Raw genomic sequence first — 19,006 nt, 5'->3', positions numbered from 1 at the left:
ATACTGATCGTATAATACTTAAAATTTTAATATTTAATATTTAGTAATATCCAAAATTCAGAATATTTTTTACCATCGCTTATCTGATTTCCTGCTATTACTAGTCTGTTTAGCGCGTGGGTTAAAAGCTGAGACCTCTAGATACGGACTATACACTTGTATATTTCCACGTGGTGCATAAACTGCGCCGAGCAAATCTGGCCCATTAGTTCCGCCGATTTCAGTGCTATGAACCATATCTGTGTAACGTGATAAATCGACTCCAGGATGAGGTTCTAGCCTGAATTTCGTATCTGCGTCATCGAGAGGTTGAAGGAAATTTAAACTGAAAATATCTGCGTACATGAGGCCAGCTAAACCAGCCCAGTCACCAACACTTAAACCCTTGTTCTCCCAGAAATCCTCTTCATTCCCTGATAATCTCGCGAATACATGACTGGGATAAAGGCGTTCTAACATAAGTGCCCCTTGTTGTATTACCACCTTAAAGATGGAATTATAAATGTATAAAATTGTAAAATAATTTTTGGGATCAAAGGTGCTTTGGCCGATAATTACCTTTAGATCAAAGGTAGTAAGTTTTATTTTACTTCTTACGACCATTCCAAGACCAGTCTGCAAATTTTTTCTACGTCTGTCTAATTTTTCGTGTAATACGGCGATCAGATCTTTGGCTTCCTTTTCTAACGATTTGTACGGATCTTTTGTTTTGGCAAGGCTAGCAGCGAATGGGCCAAAACAAGCTTCTACAAATTGAGTGAAATCCCTCTGGGGTTGTGTAATTAATCGTTCTGTCTCTTGTTGGAAAGCTAACAATTCGTCTAACTCTAGTTTTGCCTCGAATGCAGCTAAAGCTTGTTCAGGCCTAATCTACAAATAAGAATGGAACAATTAACATTAAATAGTAGTTATTTTAGTGATTAATTTGTAATGCCTACTTGATAATAATAATCAGAAGTTAGTCCTGGTCCAGCTATTCTTTTAACCACGAAACTATCACTGGCCGGTATACGACCCCTGTTCTTTATTACTAAATGGAACATAGTCGTGTCCCAGACCACTCTAATCCAGTAACGTATCACAGCAACTATGAGATAGTGATATATTTTAAATAAGCGAATCCTTCATAGTTAGATTACTATTTTAATTTATAATGAGAATATTATATTTTACCTGTAAGTATCACAAAAGAAATAATAGGACACAAAACAAGAGCTACAATTAACGCCGCGATTGGTTGTAGACAGCCTTGTGTACCGATATTCCAAACTAATGCTTCCATGATGACCAAATATCGATTTCTACTTGGTTCTGGGCTATCCAAATCCATTATGAGTGCCATGAATGCATGCAACGCTAAGGTAATTAAAGGCATCCTAAATTAACAAAAAAAAAAGAAACTGTTACCATTTTGTAATTAAGAAATATTATGATATATGTAATAGTATAATCAACGGACCATAAAACTGCAGTAAGTGCAATAAGAAGCGATCCTAAACTCGTGACTATACAGACGACAGGAAAAACAAATAATATAATAAGTGTTCCTAGAAGACCTTTAACACCATAATTCCATAATCTATTTAAATGCCTTGTCATTCCTTTTCCAATAAATCCTACAATTAAAAGCAAAGTTATTTAATTAATGATCATATAATCATTTAATAAATTCAACAATAAAAAATAAAGTATAGAACCATTAATTTATTAAATTTACCAGTGTCCGGTTCTGTTTCAAAATGTGTCCGACTTTTACTAATATGTCTCCAAAGTGCTATCAACCGAGAACAAAGAGTGGGCATTTGAGACGACTTTCTAGGAAACAAGGTTCCATTCAATTGACTCAATTCTAGATCGGGAGTAAAGGGTTGTACGAGTAGCAAAGCTCGTATGGAGACTGGACTACACCACGGCACTGCCACGCCTAATAGAAACATTGCATTCCAAGTCCAACACCATGTCCTGGCTACGTAATTAATCCAACGCCACATAGGCCATCTGTTTATAAATTTTAGAACCAATTAATTCTTCATAAATTTACACCAAGAAGACAATGATCTACTAATTTTAAAGAATGATTACTTCATTGTTACAATATACCTTGTTGTAGTTGTGTGTACAATCTCCCTTTCAACTAAAAAGACAGGCTGACTCGGATCTGCGCGAGGTGTCGTGATAGATGTCGGAGTATTGCTCAGCACCGTTGGTATGATTTCAGACTGGCCTTGAAAATTGCGTCTGATAATCCAGTTTTTTGGAAGCCATATCTGTGTCGGCCATTGGAAGCTCCTCGTGGGTGTTTTAACTTTGCGCAATTCTTTCAACAGGACTGGTTCACGCTGAGAGAAACGAATACATTGTATTCATATGCGAATAAGTGTTTATGACAATATCTGCAGTTCTACGTACCTCTTTCATAAATGTTAAATCACGATTAAGAAAGTAAACTGTCTGCTGTAAATTTTGATGAGTGCACAATGTGAGAGCTTCTTCGTGTGCGCTCCATTCGCACTCTTCGATGAACTTCTCCTCAACTTCTCTCATTCTATCGCGCATCCATGGTTCTATTCGCGACAAAACTGGATGTTCGTTTTCTATATGGCATTTCAACGCTTCTTTTGTTTGCAATAGTTTACGCTGCACATTTTTCACTGCTCGATGCATTAATACGACCGACTGTGCTTGCTGAACCAACAGTTGAGCTATTCCGTTACCGAGATCGAGTATGTCTGGATGCGATAAGATGTTAGAGAACACTCGTTGCAAATATTCTCGCATAACAGCTTCGTTGACTTCCTAAAGGTGATCACAATCAATAAGAATACACCGCACAGATTTAGGACAACTTCATAGTGATTGATATAGAAGTAATCGTACTCTTTCTATCTCTTCATCCGGTTTTTTCCGCGCTCTCAACTCAGAAATCAGTCTTTCTCTGAAATGAAGAAACCAGCCTCGTGTCTCTCTCTCCAAAATAGCAACTAAAATCGGTAAAGCTTTTCTGATGATGTCTCTGCTAAATAATCTAAGATCAACCACTGCTCCAGCGGGTGTTCCAAATACGAAAGGAACCGGGATAGGTAATAGTTGTGATAATTCTCTTTCCACTTCGAATTTCTCCATCGTCGCTCGCCGAAGCTGTTTTCGTACAAAACCACACAGAAGTTCCAGAGAATCTTCATATTCAGGCTGCAATTTGTAGCGAGATTTATGAAAATCTTAGAAAGCGATGCTTTCCATCATATTAATATTTTTATTTATAATTCCTATTGACATAGCCTCTGTTTAAAGTAGCAATCCAATGTAACTGAAATAAATATTTTAGAGGACTTATTCAATTTACCCTGCACACTAATTCGGCAACCAAGTACCGACATCGCTCCTCCCTGATTTTAGCATCCAAATTATGTGCTTGAAGCGATGGTACGCCAATTATAATATCTAAAACGTAATAACGTCCAATTGTACTTAAATAATATTGCCTCTTGCGAATCCATTAGAGATAGAAAGGACTTTCTTAATGAATTCATACCAAGAAGCCGTAACAGCCCTGTTAATAAAGCTTTCAGAGATTGCGAAACACTGAAGCAATGGGAGACCAGTCTGGCTTTCGCCGTAACTACAAGGAATCTAGTTGCCAAAGCGAGATCCCGAAGCAATGCATCTCGTCTTCTGTCTCGTCCACGCTGAAGAAGTCCGCTCAATCTCCATCGGTGCGTCTGCCCAGCGAAATTGATCGAGTCTACCTCGAATTCCCTGAAAGACAAATTGTTTATTAACACAGTCGACTTTGGGATAAAAGGAAAAAAAAATATGGAAAAAATCCAGAAACAGAATGTTACGTCTACATTGTGGATATATGTATATATAAAAAAAGAAAAAATACATTTAACATATATACGTACATAGAGAACAAACATATCCTGGAATATGTACAAAATTTTTACATTGTTGCAGCGTTTCTAATTAGTGAATAACCAAAACAGAAGAACCTTACACTCTCCACTCCTTATTCGTGGAGCTAAAGCTAGTGATAAGAATTGTTCGCTATAATACAAGCATACTTTAAACGCTCTAAAAATAAAAAAACACAACCTACACCGTATATTAATTGTGTTTTAACAGCTAGGATTTACATCATGCCGTGATTGCCTAAGTATTATTTGTTATAAGCTGTGTTATCTCTACGAAATCCCTCCACACATAGACCAGATATAAATCTTTCTTTTCAGTGAATTCGTGCACTTGGTAATCCCTCGTTTTATATATTTGATCTCTGTCCGATGCAAATCGATCGATTAATTAATCGCCAATTGTTGTCAGGGTGAATTTCAGATGAAGATGAGAAGACCATGCTGTTTTGTGGTGGCATTTACACAGATTTTGGGTTTTTAGAGATATAACTTCTTCGTTAAAAAAGAAAAAAAAAAGATGATCGTGAGAGAGAGTGATTCCAGTCTCCAAAATCATTGCACAGGGTAACGATCATTGTTTCGGTCAACTTTGAATATTGTGTGACGCTGGTGTATGACATACCCGCATCTTCGAATGCTCTCCAATTGAGTGGCATTCAGCTTCTTCGGTTTTCCGTACTTCTCCTTCTGAAAGCTTTACAAAAATTGTTAGAAAATAACAGACACAAACGAGTGGCTGTTTGGTTTTACACATCCTTACGAAAACGAGGCACCATTTGGGTTTGGTTCGCTCACTATTCTTATATTATCAAAACGAAGTGATATACATTAAGGCTGACTATTTGAATAGTTAAAAAATAAGATTCCTTTAAGGTTTTGCAAGGGAATTCAATTATCACAAATTCCTCTTTTGTCTTTTTTTTAAATTTGCGTAGGCGATAAACTCATATGACGTTTATACACATGACGTTTTCTAAACATTTACGTATTTCCTGAAATTATATATGTTATATACGTATATTCCTTGCATCCTAGAAAAAACTAGCATCTGTGAGAGCTTCATTCAAGCCTTAAAAACAAGTATCTGTTAGTAAGTATTCGCGATGTTTATACTGTGCGCAGAAAAGTCGCTAATATCTAATTCTAAGGGATACAATCGCTACGATATTGTGTTTCGAAGCATATTCAATTTAAGTATAAACGTCATTAATCCTTAAGTTGCAATAAGATTCGTTAAAGATTCAAAAAATTCTTAGTCCTATTTTTAATCTTTATCATTCGATATTTTAAATCAGTACTGTCCAATACTAGGGCGCGCGCGCGCGTGTGTAGTTGATTATTTTTATTTCTTAAATATTACTTTATCTACTATGTGATTCATAAAAGACTGGAAATCCTTTGTGTTTTTTTACACATAATATGCCTTATTTACTCTTTTATTTACAATAAGTTCCCTGACTAAATCTAAATACAAAATCTAAGCAGAAAACATGTGAAACCACAAATCTTAAATTAAATCATTTTCTAAGTTACAACTCCAATTTCACTAGTGACTACAAGTCTTGGATAGTACTGCTTCAAAAAACTGAATCCAATTCGTACTTGGTCGACGAGTATCGCAACTGCAGGCTTAAAGACGTCCCTAACGTGAGAGCTTACGAATCTGATACTACTGCTACCTACAAAGATAAAGATAAATATTTAAATGGATATCTCGTTATTATAGGAAGACCTACCCTCGTTTACTGATGCTTTCCAGCTGCTTTTTGGTCAACCTCCTTGGTTCACCCTTGCTGTCTACGGCGACTGAGTCTAATTCGTCGAAGCTGGGCGCGACGAACAGATCCTTCAGGTGGTGTTTCTTTCTCGCAAGCGTGTCTTCGCCTTCCGTACAAGTGGACAGTGCCGGTGGAAGGATGATAGGGAATGTTCTCCAGTGATAGAGGAATTGTTGCGCAACTTCTTTGATGTTGTGCACCAGTGCCTCGACCTCGGCCGGCGCACCACGCAAATGAGACGTATCGAACTCCACCGGCTCTTTCTAATAAAGAGTGAATAGGTTTCTTCGTAAAATATCAATTGTACATAATTTAATATCAATTAATATCAATTATATATACACTTTAAATAATTATTGTTATTTAACTATTTGCTTTTTGCAATAGATGAATATAAAATGTGATTAAAGTAAGTGAAACCTTAAAATTTTTGAAAACAGGATTTTCGATCTATGATTACTGGAGCATTTAGAGATATGCATGAACATTTGATTATTTAAATTAAACGAGTAACGAGACGCTTTTTCCGGATAGATGTTACGGTTATGTTCTACAATTTTATTCATATAGAATAAAATAATGTTCCTGAAGTAACGAATAAATATGTGTAATTAACTGAAGCTAATATAGCAAATTAATATTTAAGGAAATTTTCTCTATGTTATTCTGTACCAATTTTTGCAACAAAGAATGTTACATACACATACATTTTCAATAAAATAGGTTTCTTATTTTTATATATTGCATTATTCTGTTTGTCATCAGACGTACTTAGGTTCTTATTAATTTGGAGCACTTCTTAGATGGATATTATGCAATTATTAATTAACTGTATAGTTGTTAAAAACCATGACAGTATTCCTCATTGGATATTTTTCTTTGGATGGACTTGCGCATTATAGTACTAAAATCCAAGGCAATCTTAAAAACGTGCCTTCTTTAAAAATGGAGCGCTTAGTCTCTTAACTATTACTTAATTCAGTTTGACAACAAACAAAAACTGGTCAAAAGATTGTATAATCGTTACTTCTTAATATTTCTATGGTTTACAACATCTACAGATAAATATCTATTATAAGTATCTTTATCGGATTTTAGTGAGTATTCTTTAAGGTTCTAATCAATTGCATTCTGTAAAATGCATTCTTTTTCTTTAACACAGACAATATTTAAATATATTCAAATATCAGTAAAATGAAATATTTAAAATTCTATGCTTCCTTCATCCAATCTCATTGAGATACAATCCTAAAATGTTATAATCTAAATATGAACAATTTTTTGCAGTGTGCTGCAGTGTTATTATCGTTAATACACTTTACATTGTACGATATCGAATTTACATATTTTAATTAATATATCCGAATATTAAGATAGTATAACGTCTTTCTTTGTTATTACTGAAAATTCTTATTTCCATAATGTATCTCGTTACATTCAAATACAATAGGAGACAAGAATTACATATTCCATACTGTATGATTATAGCTGAATACAAATATTACGCTACTTTTATTATAAAATATAATAACATCAAGTTCATCGTTTAAATTAAACGAGTAACGAGATGCTTTTTCCGGGTTGATGTTCCTAAACTAAAACTATTTTTTCTGCTCCAGAAACATTATACTCTTTCCACGCGTAATGCGTACAACCATTAAGCGAGTAATTAACGTCAGATTAAATGTCCAATGTGGTTCTTGGTTCCTTCGTTGTGCAACAGAAATCTAATAGGCAAATACATACATCTAAAACATTATTTAAAGATAATTTAAAGATAATATAGCATTAAACGTAAATAGGATAGTACCTGGCATTTTTAGCAAATAAAGAATCTAAGTCTATTTTCTATTAAATGGGATTCTTCAAAGTATCATTTTCTGTTAAATGGGATTAATATACCTCGGGCTGAAGTCCATCTCCATTCTGTCGGTGACAAGGTTGTTGGTTGTAGGCCTGGTGATTCGGTGCCGTGTTGGTGGAGTTGACGGAAGCGGAATTCAAATTGTGGGGCATTTCGCGCGTGAAAAGCGTGCGCGGCGGTTGGGGTCAGCTACCCCGTATACCGACTATCTCCTCATACACCATGCTGCTGGTAGCAACCATTTATCATTCCACGCCCTGAAATATCAATTATAATTATATATGTATAATCAAAGATCCAAGATAAGGGTTATTTTAAGCATTTTTTGGCAAAAACTCATTGAGTAAAAATCAATTTTTATTTAAATAAAAGCTATGAATAAACGTGAAAGAAATTATTCAAAACACGATATGATTGAAAAATATTAGTTTTTAATTGTTCTGATTACGAATAACCATTATGAATGATTAAAATTTCTTTTTGGTTAGGAACGACCATTGTCAACGAAGGCATTTCAACTTTGGATACCAGTAACCAATATAAATGACTGCAATTTCTTTTGGTAACCAGTAACTACTATCGATAGTGTGCATTTTGTTTTGGTTGCCGATAACTATTATCGATGGCAACAAATGCTTTTGGTTACCGTCAATTAATATTGACGACAATATTTTTTCTGCATACATTTGATTATTGTCAGTTGTTATTAACATTACTGATAATCCGTATTCATTGATAACATGAAATACCTAAATGATGGAACTTATGCATCTTATAAAGCGAAGAAACTGCATGAAAATATATGAAACAAAGAATAGTATAAAAGATATTGTAGTTTAGATATTTTTATTAACACATGCATTAATAATGCGCATTGTACTACAAAATCTTTTAGATTATTTGTTGTTTCATATACCTTCATATCGTTTCTTTGCCTAATAAAATACATAATATCTACAATTAATTTTTTTATATCCTCAGTGAATAGGTATTAATTGTAAGTACTGTTAATAACAATTGACAATAGCCGATTGTAACGAGAGAAATTTTTTACCGCCGATAATAGTTATCGGTAATTAAAGTAAAGTGCGGGTCATCGATAATAATTACTAGTAACCAAAAAAGTTATAATCATTTATATTGGTTATTGCTAAACAGAATTAAATTTCCGTCATCAATAATGATTATTCCAAATTAAAATTCTTTAATTAAAGATATTAATCTCATTCGAATGAGACCTTATACTATAACTTTAAAAATTTATTTTAATAACGATTATAATGTCTCTATATAATTAGGTAATCGTGAAAATTATACTTAATTATTTGTTATACTTAATTATACTTAATATTTTATTATTATATTAATCATTATTTTTATAATTGTATTTACAAATATATATTTATATCGCTATATCTTTTTTATTTATAATAGGACGATGAAGGAATAAAATCATCGTGATGCAATCAATTTCTGCTAAACATCATACTTTGTTAGAGACAGCAGGTGTCCTCTCATAGCCGAGAGTATATATGAACGCTGGTACATGTAACAAATTGATTTTGGATGTAAGTATCGAGGAATAAGGTAGCGTGTTTGCTTTATTACATGTAGTAAAAATTGGTTTACTCTATTGTATTAACTTTACTGTAATAACGTTATCGTATTAATACGATTAATTTAGGTACATAAAATGACAAATATTGTATGTATGACATAAAATTAAAATAGCAATACTTCATTAAAAACTATTGACACACCTACGTTAAAGGAATTTTCTGTTTCTAAGACACCACAACGAAAAGATTAAAAATGACAGCGATATAACCTCCAATCTACAATGCGACATAATACCGTTCAGGAAAATAAAGAGGAAAAGAGAATCGAACTTTTTAACACGTTATGTTGATATTGGTAACGTAGTAATATTGTGACACAGATCGTGAATGGAAGTGTATAGTATATAAAAAGATAGAGTTTTAGGTTATGTCGAAACGAGATTAACGTTAGGTATCACGCGAGCTGCTGTATAAGGCTATTAATTATAGTAAATCCTGCGAAGTACGCTATTTCTTTAGGAAATTGCAAGCCAAGATAGAAATAGGCAGAGGCAAAGGAATGCGAAATTCCTTGAAGGAAGTCGTTGTAACACGAATCGTGTGTATTCTGCGTAAAAGTAGATTTTACTCAATGCACATGCCGGGCAAAAGAGACGGGCAAAGAACTGGAATGCTCAGAATGTTAATCGTTTAATGGGATATAATCGGTTAATGGGAGTCTGCATTCAACCGAAGCCTTCCATACAAGCCGGATGATCGCGTTTCGACCCCTCGTGCGACTTCATTTTTCATCACGACAATAAAGATTAGCTTGTCGTTAAAGGTGAATTATTAAGACTATTATGAAACAAGTTGGAAAGCGAGATATCGTTATATGTATACAATAGGCGAGTACGGTGGCTGTGAAGAATATCCGCACAACATTGTATTTATTATAGCATTCATACTAATTAATTAGTCCCAAGTATATATTTATATATTTTATGTAATTTCGGCTTCAGGGCCGGAAATGGACTTGATTTTATAATATTTTTGAAAACTCGTATATACTTATATCTTTCTCACACTTTGGTTTTAGACATCAAGTTTGTAAAACTGAGCCTATTCTTATATATAGAGTGCAACAGAACATATAATAGAAACAATAGAAAACGTTCCTCTAGACATATATTCTATCCGTTTTCGTTTACGAGATACGACAAACTTTTCTCTTGATTTTGTGTTATCTAATTACCTTTACAGAAGATACTGAAGAAGATGACCACATTGCGTTTTAAGGCAACCCTGTAGACGTCTTGTTATAAACCCGGTTACACTCTGAATGGCTCCTGATGTTTGCCGGATTTGTTGGGAAGCTTATTCAATATCTTCAATAGGTTTAGTGTTTATGAAAATTCGTTATGTCTCATAAGCGAAGACAGATAGAGCATATATTTATATGAACTTTTTTCATTGCTTCTCGTCACATCACCCGGTAAGATATTAGTGACTACAATGCATGTACTTTATATATATATGTATATAAATTATATAAATAAAATACATTGTAGTTATTAATATTTTATCAGATTCTTGTTTATATCTTATCCTCCTTAATAACTTATCTTATCCTATAATATCGAATTCTATTAACATCTGTCGTTTTATCACTACAGTTTACCCTCTTATTTTTATAATCTTATTAGATTATCTCTGTATATATTCTCTGTTAGTTCTCTGTCTATTATCTCTGTATATATGTAATTATAATAAATAAATATATATATGTATAGAAGTATATATAGGTATATATGTAAAATATTACGTATGTGCATATATAATGTTCGATTTACGATAACTTAATCTCTCATTCTCGGTTAACAGATTGATGATAGCTTTAAGCTGGCAGATTTCTCCATCATTTTTATGCAAATGCGACTCCTTTCAGCGTGCAGCTAACATTTAATCCGACCCCGTGTCGCATGCATGATAAATAAGCGCACGCTGTAGTTACAGGTCGTAATTATCGCGGAGTATCATTCTTTCGTGCCAAGAAGAGACAGACCTCGCCGCACTGTTCGGCTTTTCCTATCCTTACAAGGGACCCACACATTGTTCTAGACTGGCAGAATACCAACATCGTCTCGTGTTTCCCACTGGGACGCAACGATACCTCATACCTGGAAATAATACGCATCCACTGCTTCCTGTCGCTTTAAAACGATTTACTGTACTTTTTCACTTGGGTCTTGTCTATCTAGTTTACAGAACATGTTCGAAATAAGTACGTACACTCCTGTTTGTAAACAAAATAGAGCCCCACTCATTCGAACACCTATTAGTTGAATACCCTAATATCCGAACGGTTTATTATCTGAACATAATATTTTTCAGTAGCGGATACTTAGATTTGATAGACGAACTAAGAACTGAATCGAAATTTTGAATTAATTAAGACAGATACGATAGAGAAATTAATATCAATTATGAAAAGTAACTTCCTTTATTTCGATAGACTTTTGACGAAAGACTTTTCTAAGGTAAACACGTAGCAGGTTATTAAACAGAGTTTTTCATCTACTGCTAAAATTCCTCTGCACCATTTCAATTTGTAATTCTTATTAAAAGAATTAAAAAGGAATATTAATGGTACACACGTTTACAAGTATCTTTTAATTGTTACTGAAAATCGCAATGCCTGTAATACGTAATTTAAGGATTATGGCATCTCGTTTGTTCGCGACTCATCCTCATTAATCTTCACGCCTCTTTTCCCATGGCTGCCATTATTCCTGGCATTAGGAGCACGTTATTAATTGCGATATTGTATCATTTCCTCGTTAATTGTGTTAATTGACTCTGGTCCGCCTGGAGTGTACTATTATTTTATTCAATTCCAGCGTCAAAGCCTATGATCTGATATGATTAGTAATGGATTCTCTATTAATCAGATTTAAATGGCTGTTGAAATTCAATCGAGAGAAAGAGTGAGAAAGGAAACCGATATGATAAAAACAAATGAAAATTTCTCTTAGAAACTCGTTGCAAAATAATTAACGACTCTCGATCTTCTGTATGTTCTAGTCTAATTAAAACATCCCAGCGCAAAGAAATATCCTAATATGTTCTTCTTTTCTACTTTTGAGATCTTAGAGCGATTATCATATAGACAAATTTAAATAATAAAAAGCAGCAGGCAAATTGTGAAAGCAAACGCCGAAGTGGATGTAAAAAGATTGCGCTGCTTCATACAAAGTGTGCAATGAGAATTAAAGTAATTTGTCTAGAACACTAAGATAGCACAGTATCATTTAGGGCAATGTGATATTAATTACTAGCAATAAGGATAGTAATAAGACTCAGAAGTTTAGTACAAATTAAGACTACGTACAAGAAAGATTGTTACTTATACAGAGTGTCCCAAACTTAACTCTCCACCTACAACATTATTTTTACTGACGTTGTCTAGTAGTTGATCTTTGTATGTCCTTTACGTATTCACCTATAAAATAGCTAATATGTAGTACCAAATCTTAGTTTCTTTGACTCTTACATTTAACTCTTACTAGAAAGGTTTCTTCATAGAGCGAGTAATTTTGTAATATTTAGAAATCATGAAGTTAGTCAGCTTCGTCCTACTTAGAGTCGGTTACTTCACTTGCTAAGAAATAATTTCCTGTTTCCTCGTTAATGCCACGCTATTTTCCTTCTATATATTTGCCTGTGAAATATGAACACATAGTAAATAGTATCGATGCAGGGGCCAATGGAACTGTAACATCATTTTCCAAGAGAACGGTTTAGTTGCGACTCATGATTCCTTTTTCAAAGTTGATGCCCGTGATGCTAATATGATAATGATATTATGATAATGATAATGATATGATAATATGAAAAAACTGACCTTTTGGATTTGATTTTCAGGTTCAAGGACAACGTTGCGCGGCCCTTTCGGGTGAAATCTCCGTCAAACCGAAGGTGGTAGATTCGTCAGACTTATGATGACTTTTATCGACAATATTTACACACCCTGTACATTAGAAAGACGACTTTGTAGACTTTCGTATTTTCGCGGCGATCAACTTCAACGCTTCGACAACGGAACAGAAACAAAAGAAAGGAACGAATTAAAAATAATTGAAAGAAAGGAAGAAGAAGGAGGAAGGCAAAGGTAAAAGAAAAAGAAAAATCGTCCATCGCAATGGCTGCGACGTGTTAATTATCCAAATGCTTCTAGTTCACGGTTCGAGTGATCGACGAGTTTCACCGTTCCGCTTTGTGTTCCCATCCACTTCCGGGCTTTCAGAGGACGGGGAAAACAGAGCAGGAAGATCTGTCTTCGTATCAAGATTTAAAATTCCGTCTGGCGCTTTACAAGAAGACAGTCAATACGAAGGTATTACAGGGAACAGAGGGAGATATAGGAAAAAGAATAATGGAGTATGCACAGGGGATCTACCGGTAGTTTTCTATTTCTTTCCTCGTTGAAACGTTCCTCCTACAGTATCGTTGAGGAACGTTATCGGTTCTAACTACTCTTTACTGATCCATCGATCCTTTACAGAAGTAAGTTTTATTTTAAACAGGATAGATAGCTAGGTACATGCTAATTACGAAGGAAGAGTTAAATAACGTGATGTAACAGAATAAAATAGCAATGTAATATGTGCAGTTGATGTTAAAACGGGTCTTTACAGTGTTCTGTTTTTGGAATTTATTATAGTTTAATGTTTTTCTTATTGAGAATATTTTTCCTTGAATTTTATAAAGACGTTTTCATTTTCAGTAAGTTTCTGGAAACGATTTATGATCGCCGACAATGGTTTGTCTGAGGTCGGACACTCGAATAAGCTACTTTAAGTAGAATGTTACCGTACGGTTACACAAACCTATTTTATTTCTGTGCCACAACACCGACTATATCCTAGACAAGTAGCTTTGTGAAATTGCTTTTTAAACTCTTACATGTACTTAGTAAAGAGAACATTTTATACCATTTTATTACCTTAGTAACTTATTACATGCAAATTGATTTGGATTAGAACAATTATGCTGGTGTACGTGGTAACAGAGGCGATGCAAAAGAACATTTCCGACTCTGCTCGAATGCGTTCCAAGTAGGTTGGCAAGTATACCGGGGCACGCTGGCTTTTGACCCACTTTGAGCTTCGCAAGCTCTCCTAACCTTAAAACAAGCACTGCTATTCCAGTCTATACTGCTTCTAATACGTTACATGTTACTTGACTGCAGTTTTAGCATGCTGCATGCGAGGCCTATCAAATTACTAAGGAGGAAGTTTTAATTCTCTTCGATCATCATTTTCGATAGAACTTTTCGATTGAATAACGAGGTTCTTTCGGCCTGTAATAGTCCAAAGGCTGCTGAAACAAGGCCTCTAAGTCGATCATGATTCCAATATATTATAGATTCTTGGATTTAAAACCTTAGACGAAGAAGATATAGCTAGGTCACAGATTAGGTTATGAATTGATAACTGCAATTGTATAAACTATAGTCTAATAAATATGCACATATGTATACATACATACGTACATATATGTATATATACAGGGTGTTCCACCTATCTTTTCCAGCCTTACTTACTTCCCAATTTGTGACGATACAAAAAATGTTTGAGACAAAAGTTGTACGATATAGAAGGTGACATATTGTGCTTTTACCTTTTATTTTTAAATGAATACCCCCATATTTTTGTTACATATTCTTGTAGCTGACATTTAGACGTCTTCGAAATGCTATAAACTCGTGCCTTTTGAAGTGTCCGTAATCGAGATATGAACTTTAAAATCCGATATGCCGCCGGCATTAGAATTACCCGATGTACACCACGACGCGATACATAAAGATGTTCTTCATAATGCTACTGTGAAATTTCTGGCGTGTCCAAAATAGTCGATCGTTTCCAAGTAGTCACTTTTGGCTAATTATACCTTGTATTGATCTGTCGAATTTGAGAGTTTACATCTTGGCAGCGAATGCAGCAAAGGGCACGAGTTTGCAGTGTTTTGAAAACGCTTGAACGTCAACTAAAAGAGTATGTAACGAGAAATGGAGGCATTCGTTTTAAAAATCTTAATGTCAGCTTTGCTGGACGCTTCAAGGTCATCGCAAGGTGAAATGCATGAAAGCACGGTACCTCATCCCCGATATCACACAGTTCTCTTTTGACACATTTTTTTGTTTTAAATAAGGGTAATTAAGGGTGACAGGGTAAGGTTAGGTGTATATACAGGGTGTATCTTAGTTAAATGGGATCATGTAAGCTTCTTAGGGCAAAATCACAATATTTCAAGCGGCATATGATGGTGGAAAGAATCTGTTCGCAAGTTCGTCTCTTTTGTGCAGTTTTCTTTGATTATTATCAAAAGCCAAGTTCAAAGCTATTCTACGTTTCCACGTGCTCCTCAACAAATCATAATTATCTGGCATGAAGCTATGCTATGGTGAACCAAGTTAATGATCACCGTGACGATTTTGATATTTTATATTCTAGAGAAATATGTTTGTTTTAATAATTTTTCTATCAGTAAAGATACTACGTTTATATTATTGTAATTATACTACATATCTGTATAGTAAATGAAGATATAGATATGTCTAGATAGGCGTTGAATTAACATTTAGCTTTAAGGAATAAATTACGATAGAAACAAAATGCATAAAGCGTGCACATATACGAAAAGATTATATACAGGGTCATTGGTAACTGGTGGTACAAAAGGAAAGGGGGTGATTCTACGCGAAAAAAGAAGTCAAAAATATAGAATAAACATTTTTTTAATTTTTCCATCCAGACAACGATCTACAGTGAGATCCGTTATAACGAGACGTGATAAAGTGCACGCGTACCGAGCGAACATTCAAAGTCGATTTTCTCGAAAACAAAGCCTCAAACGAAAAAATTTTATTCTATATTTTCGACTTCTTTTTTCACGTAGAATCACCCCCTTTCCGCTTGTACCACCAGTTACCAATGACTCTGTATAATACATAATACTCGATACGATGAATATATGCATTACGATATAGTATGATATACAATTTCAAATACAGCACAATTTCAAACGCGGAATTATTGGCTCGTACCGATCATGGACAAAATATAAATAGTATCAAATTTGAACACGAGCTTCAGTTTCGTTTTCTAAGACGGAGCGCGAATTTTTCTTTAAAGAAGAATTAATAAATCAAATCGATAGAGAGCTGGAGCAATAAACGAAGTTCTTCGTGTTCATTCAGGTTCGTAATTGGCTCCTCGTGCTATGGCGAGAACTATTTCCGGGCCACTTGGTTTTCGCGTGTATATCATGGACACTTGAAGGGAAAAGTTTGCTTCAAGGTAACTGGAGCAGGGAATGAAACATGGCAGGTATTTTTAGAAGATCGTAAACGAATAATTTTCGATTACAACTAAGAAAACAGCGTTTTGTTCTTAAACCTGAGAGGATAGAATATTGTTCTTATTTATATAAGATCTTTAATTTATATAGGATGGACCAAAAGTCACGTCACACGTGTGAATTTCTCAATTGATAAAATTTTCAACGAAGACTGTCTTTATCGGACTACGGACTTTTATGAAAATTCATATTATAACTTTGTAAGAGACTTCTATCAACTTCTGTACTGAGATAGATTTACGACAAGATTCAGAATCAGACACACGAAAATCACACATGAATACCTCCTAAAAAAAAAGACAGAATCTCCAATTTGCAGCTTATGCAATCAGATAATAACCATCATATACCTGCAATATGAATGTAACATGTAGAGAATAACATGTATAATAAATAAAAAATACAATCGTACTTGTAATTAACAGTTAATTTCATTATCTTGAATAATGTATTTAGGCTTGTCCAAATAACAAATAATTTATTCCTGTTTTTCATTTGGACTTTCAAATAACAAATAAAATTTATTCAATAATGTCCAACATTGCATACAACGTACCTACTCTACTATTTCAATGATTGAACTTCTTTCTACTTCTTTATTTTGTATTCTCTTTATGTATTTTCAAGAAAATATACTTCCTTCTATATTTCCAGTCCTACGAGTTAAAGAAATAATCACTAAAATTATCATGTGGGTAAACGTTCACTCGTTGTTTAGTACAACACAAAGAAATACAAATCATTACTTTCTCTGAATAAATGAAAATTTCTCTATTGTCCCAAAGACCATAAGAAAAATTGAGATATTCGTTTGGAACATATCGTGTAAAAAATTCATGTAAAAATGAAAAATTATTGATGAAAAGAGTACGAATAAATCTTCTACGAAATATCTTCAAATAAAATCTTTAAATGGAATCATCAAACAGAATATTCAAGAAAAATTATCGTCTAATTAGTTCATATAAAAATTCAGTTATTTTAATTTGATATGATACAGTCGTGATTAAGGTTGTGGCGTTGCATTCGAGAACAGAAGCAAGCTGCATGCGATCGGCCAGTAAAAATGCAAATGGAATGAATGGAGCCCATTCATAGATTCGTAACAGACAACGAGGCGTGCAATCTTCGTCGTGAAAGTTACAATCATCTTGGAGAAACTGTCTCTCCACTTATTCTGTTCAAAATGTTCTATCCCTGTCATAGTATTAAAGATTTCTGCTTACAAAATTTGGCGATTTTATAATCAATTGCTTATTTATTTTATCACTCCTTATTACACGTTATTGTTATATTATTTCTGAATATGTTTATACGCTATAACAGAGATGTTCCAATGTACTGAGACAATTTTAAAGAAATTACCACTAGATTATTACTAGAAAGCCCAATTTACTAGATTATTAATAGAACAAGGTTATCACAGGAAAGATCATTTGAACATTAACGAATTAAAATACTTTAAATTAAATTGCTAATATGTTTGGTAAATAATGAATTAAATTGGTAAATAAATAGATTAAAAATTAATCCATTATTCTTCTGAAAAGCTCATATATGGTAAAATTCATTTAATTAATATAACCAAGTCTTTTGATAAGGTATTAATGTCGAAGTAGTGACGTATCTTGAGTCTAGTTATTTGTTCTTTTCTTGTGAACACCATAACCTTTTTTACCTTTAAACATAACATTTTTGCTCTCCAGACAAACAGGAATATCCATGTTGTTCTTTTGTTTTCCATTAAATCGGAGACGAATGTTACGCCGTGTAAAGTTACACGAACCATGGCGTAACACACGAGAGTATATATACAACGACTCGTGTACATTGTACTGGTGGACGATACATAAAGAGGTGTACGGATCTTGTATACATCCATTTTGAGCTGCCTCGGTCGTCTCATTACTTTTGTGTATAGCCGTGTAGCCGACGTACATTGCTTTTAAGCCGGTTCCACGTATTTAATATTCGATCGACGATAAATCTCCGACAAGCTGACGAAACGTTTGCCAAAATGTTGGAGTATATCTCGATATTCATACCTTGCGCGTTTATTTGATTGGCAAACAATGATAGATTTGCATTTATATCTGAGTAATTGAATGATGAGAATTCGAATATTTGGTTATGTGAATTAATCGAAATTTTGGGAATATCGAGTACTTGGAATTTGATGGATGCAAAATATTTGGCACTTTGGGGATATCGAGTATTTGGAATTTGGCGAATATGGGACATTCGAAATATGATAACTGGCGAAGTATTTGGTATTTTAGGTATACAGAGTATTTGGAATTTGGTGAATTTCAAATATTACATATTTCTGAAATATTTGATATTTGCAATTAGATTAACATCTAAAATATTCAATGTTTTTTGAGCTTCAAATATTCGTAAATGAATATTAAATACTTGAAATTCTGGATGAATCCGAAGATTCCCAATTTTATATACAGGGTGGTTAGTAACTGGTGGTACAAGCGAAAA

At 33.9% G+C, this 19,006-nt stretch overlaps 1 protein-coding gene and 1 long non-coding RNA gene across 4 annotated transcripts in view; one reads left to right on the top strand and one right to left on the bottom strand.

Moving 5' to 3' along the window:
• Positions 1 to 19,006, bottom strand: part of LOC138186996 (uncharacterized) — a 43,709-nt gene that overhangs the window by 5,294 nt on the left and 19,409 nt on the right. Inside the window, exons 2-15 of one of the 2 annotated variants that reach the window (XM_069127401.1) lie at positions 7,595 to 7,813; positions 5,651 to 5,955; positions 4,537 to 4,608; positions 3,533 to 3,756; positions 3,344 to 3,441; positions 2,878 to 3,189; positions 2,410 to 2,796; positions 2,101 to 2,339; positions 1,718 to 1,998; positions 1,460 to 1,616; positions 1,174 to 1,376; positions 939 to 1,087; positions 559 to 870; positions 74 to 483 (exon numbers count right to left, since the gene is read on the bottom strand). In XM_069127401.1, coding sequence (XP_068983502.1) covers positions 74 to 483; positions 559 to 870; positions 939 to 1,087; positions 1,174 to 1,376; positions 1,460 to 1,616; positions 1,718 to 1,998; positions 2,101 to 2,339; positions 2,410 to 2,796; positions 2,878 to 3,189; positions 3,344 to 3,441; positions 3,533 to 3,756; positions 4,537 to 4,608; positions 5,651 to 5,955; positions 7,595 to 7,708 — 3,263 coding nt within the window. In that variant the 5' untranslated portion in view covers positions 7,709 to 7,813. The remainder of the gene's footprint in view (positions 1 to 73; positions 484 to 558; positions 871 to 938; positions 1,088 to 1,173; positions 1,377 to 1,459; positions 1,617 to 1,717; positions 1,999 to 2,100; positions 2,340 to 2,409; positions 2,797 to 2,877; positions 3,190 to 3,343; positions 3,442 to 3,532; positions 3,757 to 4,536; positions 4,609 to 5,650; positions 5,956 to 7,594; positions 7,814 to 19,006) is intronic. The other variant, XM_069127402.1, reaches the window with a different exon arrangement.
• Positions 9,090 to 16,922, top strand: LOC138187002 (uncharacterized). 2 transcript variants are annotated; one of them, XR_011175055.1, is made up of 6 exons: positions 9,092 to 9,470; positions 9,540 to 9,938; positions 13,019 to 13,265; positions 13,332 to 13,490; positions 16,356 to 16,485; positions 16,607 to 16,921. It is a non-coding gene; the product is annotated as an uncharacterized LOC138187002 (long non-coding RNA). The 2 variants fall into 2 exon arrangements; XR_011175054.1 differs by having other exon boundaries at positions 9,090 to 9,938; positions 16,607 to 16,922.

This window comes from Bombus flavifrons, chromosome 14, assembly GCF_040668555.2.
Source record: "Bombus flavifrons isolate JBK064 chromosome 14, iyBomFlav1_principal, whole genome shotgun sequence".
NCBI classification, from domain to species: Eukaryota; Metazoa; Arthropoda; class Insecta; order Hymenoptera; family Apidae; genus Bombus; species Bombus flavifrons.
This window is presented reverse-complemented; position numbering and strand designations above follow the sequence as displayed.